We start from the raw sequence: 12591 nt of genomic DNA, 5'->3' as shown, positions 1-12591 counted from the left end.
CAAAGCAACCTCTTCAAATCATTATAGATCAACTGGTTCAGTTGTGCCTCAGCTCAGGGGCACTTCAGCAGAGCCGTGTTGGATCTGTTAGCATGGAAAGGCAACACGCATGGTCCACTGTTCGTCCCGGTGCGCCGCTCCGTCTGGCCGCCGCCGCCGCTCCGTCTGGCCACCGCCATTCCGTCTAGAACTCTGAATGGAGTCAGGATTCACACTCACTGGTTCTGAGAGTCGAGCTCCGGCCAGCGAGGAGCTAGCTAGAGGAGATCTTGCAGCTGCTGCGGGAGGAGTGGGGCTATATGGAGCGGCCGGGTTGGAGATATACCATTGACTGTCTATAAAAGATGGGCGGAGCTAATGTGGCGTCCCCCACAGCGTTCTGAAATCCCATTTTGAGGATTTGAGCAGGACGTCTCCATATTGAACATCAGAAACCGGATGTAAATGCGATTGGTCCAGGATATCACATGACCGCATCACGTGGACAGAGGAGAAGCTGTGATTGGCTGATTTATGCAAAACTTTAACTCCCAAAATCAAATCAGCAGATATTTTTTGTGAAAATCAGAGTCTGGTCAAGAAGAAACTGGAGACAGAGACCAGAACATGTTCTGGAACCAGGAGCTTTATGTGTTTATTTGCACTCTGAAAATCAGCATTTTTGAATGGGCTCCAATGAAAGCCGGACTCTTTTTGAAACCAACATCATCGCCCCCTGCTGGAATTTCTCCGGAATTACAGTTTTTTCTTTTCGAATTTCTACATTGTCTTCACTTTTTACCAGCGGGGGTTGGAGCTTGGGGTGGAGCTACACAGAGCGGCCGGGGGTGGAGCTATATGGAGGGAGCAGGGTTTGACCCCCACTCGGAGGTGGGTGTGGCATTGGGTGGAGTGAATTCAAGCCTCCGGAGCTTCTTCAAGGCTGAAACGTCGTCCTGCTGCTGAATTCCTGGAACTTTAAGGACCGTTTCCTCCGCATCCTCTTGTGATTGATTAAGAGGAAGCAATCATCAGTGTTAAGCTTCATGATAGGCTCTGACAAAAAAGATACCCATCCTGTTTTTTCTATTGTACTTTGTATCAATCCTGTGTTTACCTATCTCACCACATGTCTATCAACCAATATACGTTATCGAAATATCGTCCAGCCGTAGTAACGGGGAGTTACTGGGGGTTTACAGGGAGTTACTGTGGGGTTACAGAGAGTTACTGGGGGTTACAGGGAGTTACTGGGGTTACAGGGAGGGACTGGGGGGTTACAGGGAGTTACTGGGGGGTTATAGGGAGGGGGGTTATATGGGGGGGACTCGGAGTTATAGGGACAGACCGGGGGGTTATAGGGAGGGACTGGGGGGTTACAGGGAGTTACTGGTGGGTTATAGGGAGGGCCTGGGGGTTACAGGGAGTTACTGGATATTTAAAGGGAGTTACTGGGGGGTTACAGGGAGGTGCTGGGGGGATACACGGTGTTACAGGGAGTTACTGTGGCGTTACAGGGAGTTTCTAGGGGTTACAGGGAGTTACTGAGGGGTTACAAGGAGGGACTCGGGGGTTACAGGCAGTTACTTGGGATTACATCGAGGTACTGGGGGTACTGGGGGGTTACGGGGGGTTACAGGGAGTGACTTGGGGTTACAGGGAGGTACTGGGGGTATTAGGTGGTTATAGAGAGTTCCTGGGGGGTTACAGGGGGTTACAGGGAGGTACTTGAGGTTACAGGGACTTGCTGGGGGGATTGCAAGTAGGCACTTGGGGCTACAGGGAGGTACTGGAGGGGTAACAGGGAGGTACTGGGGGTTACAGGGAGTTATTGGGGGGTTACAGGGAGTTAATGGGGGGTTACAAGGAGTTACTGGGGGTTACAGGCAGTTACTGGAGGGTTACAGGGAGTTCTGCGGGGGTTACAGGGAGTTACTGGGGTTTTACACGGAGGTACTTGGGGTTACAGGGAGTTACTGGGGGGTTACAGGGAGTTACTGAGGCATGACAAAGAGGTACTGGGAGTTACAGGGAGATACCTGGGGTTACGTGGAGGTACTGGGGGTACTAGGGGGTTACAGAGAGTTCCTGGGGGTTACAGGGAGGTACTGGGGGTTACAAGGAGACACTGGGGGTTACAGGGAGTTACTTGGAGGTTACAGAGTTACTTGGGGGTTACAGGGAGGTACTGGGGGTTACAGGGAGGTACTTGGGGTTACACGGAGGTACTGGCGGGTGACAGGGTGTTACTTAGGGGTTACAGGGAGGTACCATGGGGGGTTAGAGGGAGTAGAGATGTGCGGATTGCGGTTGCACCCGCGGAGCCCATGGATAACTGCGGATCGGGCAGATGACGTGTTGAAAAATTAAGATTTTAATTACATTCGGGTGGGTTGTGGTAGAAGCACTCAAATAAAAAAAAGGCAATATTATATTAGCCAAGGCATCTTCAATACGCCAAAACACTATTCTGCGGATGGCGGGTGGGTTCGGTTTTGAGAATTGATCAAACATTTTTCATGCGGGCTGATAGCGGGGCAGATGGAGATTTTAAGAAGCGGTTGCGGATGGAAAAATGAGCCATCTGCGCATCTCTAGCAGGGAGGTACTGGGGGGGGTTACAGGGAGGTACTGGGGGGCTTACAGGGAGGTATTGGGGGTTTATAGGCAGTTACTGGAAGGTCACAGGGAGTTATAGGGGGTTACAGGGAGGTACTGAGGGGGTTACAGGGAGGTTCTTGGGCTTACAGGGAGTCACTTGGGGGGTTACAGGGAGGTACTGGGATTACAGGGAGGTACTGCGGGGTTACAAGGAGACACTGGGAGGTTACAGGGAGTTACTTGGAGGTTAAAGGGAGTTACTGGGGGGTTACAGGGAGTTACTGGGGGGTTACAGGTAGCTACTGGGGGGGCCACAGGGAGGTACTGGGGGGTTACAGAAAGTTACTGGGGGGTTACGGGGGTTACGGGGAGGTACTGGGGGTTACAGGGAGGTACTGGGGGTACTCGGGGGTTACAGAGAGCTACTGGGGGGTTACGGGGGTTACGGGGAGGTACTGAGGGTTACAGGGAGGTACTGGGGGGTCACGGGGAGGTACTGGGGGGTTACAGGGAGATACTGGGGGGTTACAGGGAGGTACTGAGGGGATTACAGGGCGGTACTGGGGGGTTACAGGTAGATACTGGGGGGGACACAGGGAGTTACTGGGGGGGTTACAGGGAGTTACTGGGGGGGGGTACAGGGAGGTACTGGGGGTACTGGGGGGGTTACAGAAAGTTACTGGGGATTACAGGGGTTACCGGGAGGTACTTGGGGTTACAGGGAGGTACTGGTGGGGTTACAGGGAGTTATTGGGGGGGTTACAGGGAGGTACTAAGGGGGTTACAGGGAGGTTCTGGGGGGTTACAGGGAGATACTGGGGGGTTACAGGGAGTTACTTGTGGGTCACAGGGAGGTACTGGGGGTTACAAGGAGTTACTGGGGGGTTACAGGGAGTGACTGGAGGGGTTACAGGGAGATACTGGGATTACAGGAAGGTAGTGGGGGTTACCAGGAGACACTAGGGGGTTACATGGAGTTACTTGCAGGTTACAGGGAGTTACTGGGGGGTTACAGGGGTTACCGGGAGGTACTTGGGGTTACAGGGAGGTACTGGGGGGGTTACAGGGAGATACTGGGGGGGACACAAGGAGGTGCTTGGGGTTTCGGGGAGTTACTGGTGGGGTTACAGGCAGTTATTGGTGGTTACAGGGAGGTACTGAGGGGGTTACAGGGAGGTAATTGCGGGTTACAGTGCGTTACTGAGAGTTAAAGGGAGGTACTAGTTGGGTTATGGGGAGTTACTGAGGGGTTACAAGGAGGTAATTGCGGGTTACAGTGAATTACTGAGGGTTACAGGGAGGTAATTGCGGGTTACAGTGAGTTACTGAGGGTTAAAGGGAGGTACTAGTTGGGTTATGGGGAGTTACTGAGGGGTTACAAGGATGTAATTGCGGGTTACAGTGAATTACTGAGGGTTAAAGGGAGGTGCTAGTTGGGTTATGGGGAGTTACTGAGGGGTTACAAGGAGGTGTTGTGGGTACTGGGGGGTTACAGAGAGTTACTGGTAGGTTACGGGGGTTACAGGGAGGTCCTGGGGTGACAGGGAGGTAATGGGGGGTTACAGGGAGTTACCGAGGGGGTTTCAAGGAGGTACTGGGGGGTTACAGGGAGGTACTTGGGAGTTACGGGGGTTACAGGGAGGTCATGGGGGTTACAGGGAGGTACTGGGGGGGTTACAGGCATGTACTTGGCGTTACAGGGAGGTACTGGGGAGGTTACAAGGAGGTACTTGAGCTTAAAGGAGGTCACAGGGGGTTACAAGGAGGTCCTGGGGTTACAGGGAGGTACTGGGGGTACTGAGGTGTTACAGTGAGTTACTGGGGGGTTACAGGGGGTTACAGGGAGGTACTTGGGGGTTACAGGGAGGTTTTGGGGGGGTTACAGGGAGGTATTGGGGGGGTTACAGGAAGTTACTGGGGGGTTACAAGGAGGTACTGGTTGTTCCAGGGAGTTACTTGGGGTGACAGGGAGGTACTGGGGGTTACAGGGAGGTACTGGGGGTACTGAGGTGTTACAGTGAGTTACTGGGGGGTTACAGGGGGTTACAGGGAGGTACTTGGGGGTTACAGGGAGGTTTTGGGGGGGTTACAGGGAGGTATTGGGGGGGTTACAGGAAGTTACTGGGGGGTTACAAGGAGGTACTGGTTGTTCCAGGGAGTTACTTGGGGTGACAGGGAGGTACTGGGGGTTACAAGGAGGTACTGGAAGTTACAAGGAGGTACTGGGGGGTTACAGGGTGATATTGGGGGGGACACAGGGAGTTACTGGGGGGGTTACAGGAAGTTACTGGGGGCTACAAGGAGATACTGGTTGTTCCAGGGAGTTACTTGGGGTGACAATGACACAAGGAGGTACTTGGGGGTTACAGGGAGGTACTTGGGGGTTACAAGGAGTTACTGGGGAGTTACAAGGAGTTACTTGGAGGTTACAGGGAGGTACTGGGGCATTACAGGGAGGTACTGGGGGGTTACAGGGAGGTACTGCGGTGTTACAGGGAGTTACAGGAAGGTATTGGGAGGTCCTCGGGGGTTACACTCTAAAAAGAAATGTCTAGACTCAACAAAAAAAATCAACGCAGCAGTTTGCATTAGTCTTTTTAAGTTATGGCAACCTCATTAGAAATTACACTGAACCAACAAACTATATTGCTTGGGTGAGTACTGGGTAAGTACTGCTTACTTAATAAATGCAAGATTTTTATGTTGATTGCTCAAATAAATTGGCTGCCCACTTTTAAGTAGTTAAAATGGGCAGTTTTTGTTAAACCCTAATATTGTGATTATTTGGGAATACAATACTGTCATAACCAATGTGGACTGATCCTGTACAGGCAGACACAGGCCTTTAATAACCCCACAGGCAAATGGGAACTGTTCTGTAGAACTCTATAAGTTTTAGAGTAGCAGGACCAGATTAAATGCTCAGTACTTCTCATTCCAGGTTTGACACGAAAAGTAACTGAACAACAAGAACACAACCAAACACAACTACCAATAACACTATTAACATCAGATCATTGAAATAAATCATGAAATTAGTGTTTAAATCTTGAATATCTCATCCTAAACTCCCATGATTCATTGCAACACTACCATCGTCATTGCTAAATTCTTCAAAGAGCCTGTTTCCTTTATGCTGTGACCAACACTAACCATGCCGATGTGGTGTCCTTACTCTACTAGAACTATTAGAAATAAATTTTACTCACCATGAAATGTTGCTTGTATCAAGGTGTTTCATCCTGCTAACCCACTGTCCAACTTGTCCAGGCATGCTGTGTGGCGAGAGGGAACTTAAAATTGTGAAGTCAACGTTGACAAAATTAAATTATCCAGCCAAGTTTGTTAAGTTATAACAACTTGAATTTTGTTTTAAACCCATCAACAATGAATTTTGAGTTCAAATCACAAGTTAAGTTGATGTAATTAGGAACATTTTTATTTATTCATAACTTGAAAAGAATAAGTTTGAAACTTAGAAAGTTTATCAAAATCAACTAATTACAATTTTTTATTTGGATCCATGTATTGAATCAAGTGGTGTTAAAAGCTTCTCTGAGTTACTTTTTAGAGTGTACAGGGAGTTGCTTGGGGTTTACAGGGAGGTACTGGGGGTTACAGGGAGTTACAGGGTGGTACTGGGGGGTGGTTTACAGGGAGGTACTGGGGGTTACCGGGTGTTACTGGATGTTGTGCAAATTGCTGTGAATTTGAATCAAACTCGGAAACAGCAAAAAAATATCAATAAAAACTTGAGCTGTGTCACTGAGTTTAGATCTGACTCTTAAACCAGTGTCTCCACAGAGGACAGGGCGAAGGGGATCGGGGGTAGGAACAGGAGGAGGACTAGGATTCTCAAGGGGGGGGGGGGGGGGGGGGGGGGGGGGGGGGGGGTGCAGAGGAGGAGGAGGGTAGAACTTTTTTCCCTGCGGTCTTTCTGGTGAAGCAGTTTGTCAACGCAAAATCAAATAAAAGTCCTTGAAGCAGATTCTGTTTCCTGTGTTTGAGATCTCTTGTTTTGAGCAGCAGTGAATATCTTCTGACCCCCGACCCCACTCGAACGACCCCCCCACCCCACTCTAACAGGGACACGAGCTGCAGCCTAATGAGCTGCAGCGCGTGAAAGGAGACGGCATGTGCTGCTTTTGTTGTGCAGCCAGCTGCTTCACAAGCAAGGGAGGAGTGTGTGTGTATGTGTGTGTGTGTGTGTGTGTGTGTGTGTGTGTGTGTATGTGTGTGTGTGTGTGTGTGTGTGTGTGTGTGTGGGTTGGGGGGGGGGGGGGGGGGGGGTCCTCCAAGGGGGAGTTGTTGTTTGGATGAAGAACATGAGACTCACGGTGATCTTCTCGCCTCTTCTTCTCCCCTCTCTCTCTCCTCTCTCTCCTCCTCCTCCCATCAGCCATCTGTGCGGCGGGCTGCAGTGCCGAGCACGGCCTGTGCAGGTCTCCGGGGGAGTGTGTGTGCCGGCAGGGCTGGCAGGGCGAGCGCTGCGACGAGTGCGCCCGACACCCGGGCTGCCTTCATGGGACCTGCCGGCAGCCGTGGCAGTGCGACTGCAAGGAGGGCTGGGGAGGCCTGTACTGCGACCAAGGTGGGTCCAGGGACCAGGGACCAGGTCTCCGCTCATCCCACAGTCCTCTGAGGACGGGACAGCACACACACACACACACACACACACACACACACACCCTCAACTACCATCATTAACTTTTTACTTGTCAGAGAGAGAAACTCCCCTTCAGTCACTGATTGGTCAGTTTGACTGACTCTCAGAGAAATTACGTCACCAGTCTACTTCCATATATGGTCATGAGCGGCGTTCTGCAACCTTTATGACCTTACGAGCCATTTTTATGACTTTCCGCATAAATGAAGTTGTTCTGGAGCCATAAACACATTTAACGATTAAAATGACACGAGTGCAGCTCAGGACGTTTCATAATAGCTTTGATGCACAAAAGAAAACTATATCAAAAAATGATTTAAGGTTTTAACTGCAGTCCATGACAGTGAACATTTTCTGATGGTTTGGTCTGTTTCTCTACCTGATTTTAACAGTTTCATTCCTTTTTTCAAGTATTTTTTTGTAGAAAATTTAGAATTTAAAGCAGTTTTAACCATGTTACCTCTTTTTAAATAGTTTTGCACGTGTTTTCTTCTTTTAGAAATTCTAAACATTTTAGTTTTTTTTTTAGCCACTCTATGAATTTTCCCCTATTTTTTTATGGCTTTAGCCATTTATCCAAATTTCACTTATATGTTTTCTTTCTTCACAAAATCCCTTTCGAACCAAAACTTACAAATCTCTCGTAAAAGTGCTCAAATGTTTATTTGCGTTTCATGTGAAGGCTTTATGGCGCCGCTACAGACCTCTGGTCATGAGAGTCACCTGACCGGACAGGACATGAAAAAAGTCTCTCCTTTAGAGGAAACTGCTCTCAAATCTCACAGTTCTCTATGAATGTGAGAAATATACGATTGTTTCTGACAGTTAAACTGTTGATCTTTCACTCATTGTGGTTTTCAGAGAAGTCAGATACTCAGTTTGGACAATAGAGGCCTCAGTTTGTGAAAAAGCCGAGATTTTTTTCCCCTCGGACTCCTTTATCACTGTTGCTCTCTCACAGTCTCATCAAATTCTCCCTCCGTTCGTTACTTCGTCTTGTTGGGAAGGATCTTGTGAGGATTTACACGTTATCGGTCTGTTGATCGGCGTCATGCTTTAAGCCACACTGGCCACTTGCTGGAGGTTCTGGAGCAGCAGGTTCTCCTCCGGGTCTCAGGACAGTAAAATCTACACTACTGTTATATATTTTTTTCAAGCAGGTTCTCTTCTCTCTCTTCCTGGTATTTTGAAGTCTCAGTGTCAGGACGACAGATTTTGAGCGAAGTCTTATTTTGAAAGGCACTTTGTGGACTTCCTGTTGGATTCAGGCCAGGGGTGTCCAGCGTGAGTTTCAGAGTGAGCCTGGGTTTGATCTCTCTTCGACATTCCGACCGGCAGTGGCGGCCATTTTTAGTGTTTCTGGGTGGCGCTAGAGAGCAGATCTTATCAGTGATGGGGTTCATTTTTCCAATTAATGACATTTTTGCCCGGTCATGATATGCGTGTGGTGAGTTTTGGAGCAGGTTTGTGGGGTCAAATCTGGTTTTATTTGGGTGTCAGGAGAATAATCAGAAACGAGGCGTTATCCTTTTATTGCCGCGCCAGTTATTCTTACTGATTCAGCAGTTTGATGGATGATGGTGCAGCCCGGTGAGGAATATGAATCATTATTTAAATATTTTAATGGTAAGAGTACTGAACATTGATTGAACACAGTGATTTAAATACATATTTTCAATTCAATTCAATTCATCTTTATTTATAAAGTGCCAATTACAACACAGTCATTTCCAGACACTTTTACAGAGAAAACCCAACAGAGATGGTTACTCTGTAGAACCATCCTGCAGAACCAGGAACCAACCAGAACTATCCAGGAGAACCCTGCAGAACCAGGCTCAGAGGTGGCGACTTTCTGCTGCCAGAAAAAATTTTCAGTTTCTTTACAATGTGTTTAAAATGGTTCAAAATGTTCTAAGTAATATAGAGACAGGCAACATACTCACACACAGAAATACACACAATAGGAACCTTTTTTTTTTTTTTTTAACTTAGGCAAGGCACCTACTGATATTGTTTCAACCAGCAGTGCAGGAATACAGACACTGTTTTGGCTGCATTTGGAGCAGAGGTGGCTTTTTTACAAATTTAATTACAAATTGGCTTGATTTGAATTTGCGACACTCTGCATCAAGGGGATTTATTAATAATAATAACAATGAATCGATCTTATCTCGACATTCAAACGGCCTTTAGACTGCATTATTCATTCACTACCCAGATAAACTTTCTGTCATGCAGGCGACAGCAGGGAGACGGCTACCTGTGTCCCTACAGCAGTGGAAGGAAAAGGCTGAGAAAATAAGTAAAACCTGCCCTTCTCCAAATTGCTTTAGTGCATTCTATAAAACGTCCAGTCTTCATGTGATTTCGAGGTCCTGTGCCCTCCATCAGTAAACTGGACCTGGGCTTGTTGAAGGGACCTGAAGTTGCTGAACTCTTCATGTGTGTACGCACTTACACCCAAAATCATATAATCACAGATGTGTGTGTGCTGAACGTTCGGCAGTACGCTGACGTCCTTTCCCCAGTCGGAGTGCTCGTACGGCTCCACTCCATTCACACTTTGTACTTTTTCCTCCTTCCTTTTCTTCACCTTTTCTTTCGGTTGCTCTCTGTAGGGTCCTGCGGTGCTCTCTCTCGCTTTGTACAGATTTTTTTCTACAGTCCAAACGTCCTTCTGTTTTTTAAATCGCTGAATGAAGTACTACACTGTAACTGAGTCGTAGTCAGCTCGGCGGTGATAACGTTTGTTTCCGTTGTTTATATTTCCCGGCCACCGACTCCCATCATGCATTGCGTGTAGGTCACGTGGTCTTTCCAACTCTACAGTCACAGAACGCCGCCCCCTTGTGGAACAGCGAAGTGGCGCACGGCGCTCATGCCGTCGGGTGTGCCGTCGTGTGTGTGAACGGGGTGTGTGTGAACGGGCAGTGGCCTTCCACGCACGGTCAACATAAAATACAGACCGTTTCGCTGCTAGTTTGGTTACCTCGGAAACTCGCATGTGATTGGCTCTGGAACCAGGAAGTGTGACGGTCTAGCCCTGCCCACCGAAGCTGTTCTGGTCTGGAACCAGTTAAAGGGAAGGTTTCTTCAGTGAAACATGGGAAGAATTTTCATTATTTTCATAGAAATATCCGTTTTTTACTCTGCATCATCACATTCACCCATTCACACACACATTTACACACACAGTCACACACACATTCACGCACACATTTACACACCGGTGGAGGCGGCTGCCATGCAAGGCCCTCAGTCCGTCCACTGGAAGTAGTTTGGGATTCAGTGTCTTGCTCGAGGACACTTGGGCATATTGCACCTTTAAATGCGTTTTATTTCATTTATTGGAAGGGCTTTTCTGTCAGGGAATCATGTTTCTCTGTGAGGAGCTGAGTGCAGGACGACAGCGAGATCCGCCAGCTGCATTTACACCACAGCGGCCAGTTTCCATGACAACAGCACAAACACTGACAGCCGTGCAGTTTCCATGTTGTTCCACTAGTTGGTGCTGTTTGTTTTTGTAATGACCACACACACACACACACACACACACACACACTCACCGCAGAGGACAATCCACTCTAAACATGAACACTGGAGAACCAAGATATTCATAAGGACAGAACACAGAGTAGGATTGTTGTTACGTTGACTGTCAACTTTAAAACTACCAAGTCCAGGAGAACCTGGACTGAGACCAGGACCAGGAGGATCTGGACCACGACCATGACCAGGACCAGGAGGATCTGGACCAGGACCAGAAGACACTCTGGAGAAAAGCAATTTTTCTTTTTGTCCATCTATTGAGCATGTGCAGAAATATTGGCCGTGGAGCACAGGACCAAGACCTGGAGAATATGGATCAGGACCAGAATATGGATCAGGACCAGAATATGGGCCGGAACTAGTAGAATTTGGGCCGGGACCAGGCCTCGGGATGGAGCCGAGCACCGTCGTCCTGGAAACAGACACCATAATCGCTGCTTTTGCATTGTGACTTGAAACTGTTGCCATGAAAACATTCCCAGAGACACGAGGCGCTGAAAAACATCTGCGTCAGCCGCTCCTGTTCATTCCTGCGCTACCGTGCACATGCACGTGCACGTGCTCAGTGACATTCACCATCACTGATCAGCAGTTGGCTTGTCCTGATGTGAGTAATGTGGTGGATGCTAACGAGGCTCCAGGATTCCAGGAGGAGTTTGTGTTAATTCCCCTCCAGGGCAGCAGGTGGCAGTAAGGAGTCACTGCAGCAGTGAGTCTGCACCTATAGGCTCTATGCACAACTTCACCACTTCCTGACCTTCAGGAGGCTCCTTGTTTCCTGTCTTTCATGATAGGATGAGCTGATTAATACAGGTGTGTCTGAAGTTGTTCCAGAGGTCAGACACACCTGCATTAATCAGCTCGTCCTTTCATGAAAGACAGGAAACAAGGAGCCTCCTGAAGTTCAGGAAGTGGTGAAGTTGTGCATAGAGTCCATTTGTTCTCCAGCGTCCGTGGTGTTTATATCCAGAAGACACATCACAGGTCAGATACCAGCAATAGTGTTGAACCATCTAAGCAACCTTGTTTCACAATCACGAATAAGATTATTGATCCCGTCTGAGCAGGCCTTCAGTGCGAGTCTTCTTAGCTTTACTGAAACATTTTCCAACTGTTTTTTGTGGATTAAAAGTCACTCAGGGAACATTTCTTTCACACCTCCTTTCGTTCTGACAACCTCTACAAAAATAGTTTTTGCTGAATTTGTTCACGGAATTCACATTTTAGACCCTCCAGAAAAACACGAGCAAAAATTCTTGATTATGCGTACTTAAATCCCAGATTGTGCGAGCTGAAATGCTTGATTATGCAAATGATTTTGCAGTGGTTTCTGCCATTTTATGCGGTAAAATTGCGGACAGTTTTGAAGTTTGCTGATAGTTGTGAAATATGCAAAAAGATGCCAGATAAGATATGTAGGTTACCCACACACACACACACACACACACACACACGCACACACACAACCCACTCCATCACATTCATTTTTATATCAGTTCGTTATTTATCTTAAATTGTTACTCACCAATGGAACACACACACACACACTTTATCACAGGTTTTAGCAATTGCACGCACTGCAATTGCTAAAACCTGCAATAAAGCGGTCAATACGGTGTTTCAAATGAACTGGTTTCCTTGTTACCTTGTGACTGACTTTCTTCAGCACTTCCTGCTGCTGCTGCAGGTAGCAGGAGGTTGCCAGATCTGTCGCTCTCTCAGCCCAAACCTGTAAAGCAGCCCAAATCTCCACCTCTGTTGAAAATGCAACGTTTAAACTGTAAAAACTGTAT

General features: G+C 47.9%; 1 protein-coding gene across 1 annotated transcript in view; it reads left to right on the top strand.

Moving 5' to 3' along the window:
• dlc (deltaC) overlaps positions 1-12591 on the top strand; it is a 118815-nt gene that overhangs the window by 19514 nt on the left and 86710 nt on the right. The window contains exon 5 of the mRNA XM_030107765.1: positions 6980-7171. Coding sequence (XP_029963625.1) covers positions 6980-7171 — 192 coding nt within the window. The remainder of the gene's footprint in view (positions 1-6979; positions 7172-12591) is intronic.

Source organism: Salarias fasciatus, chromosome 14 (genome assembly GCF_902148845.1).
Source record: "Salarias fasciatus chromosome 14, fSalaFa1.1, whole genome shotgun sequence".
Taxonomy (NCBI): domain Eukaryota; kingdom Metazoa; phylum Chordata; class Actinopteri; order Blenniiformes; family Blenniidae; genus Salarias; species Salarias fasciatus.
The sequence above is the reverse complement of the archived record's forward strand: the minus strand, read 5'-3'. Positions and strand labels throughout refer to the sequence as shown.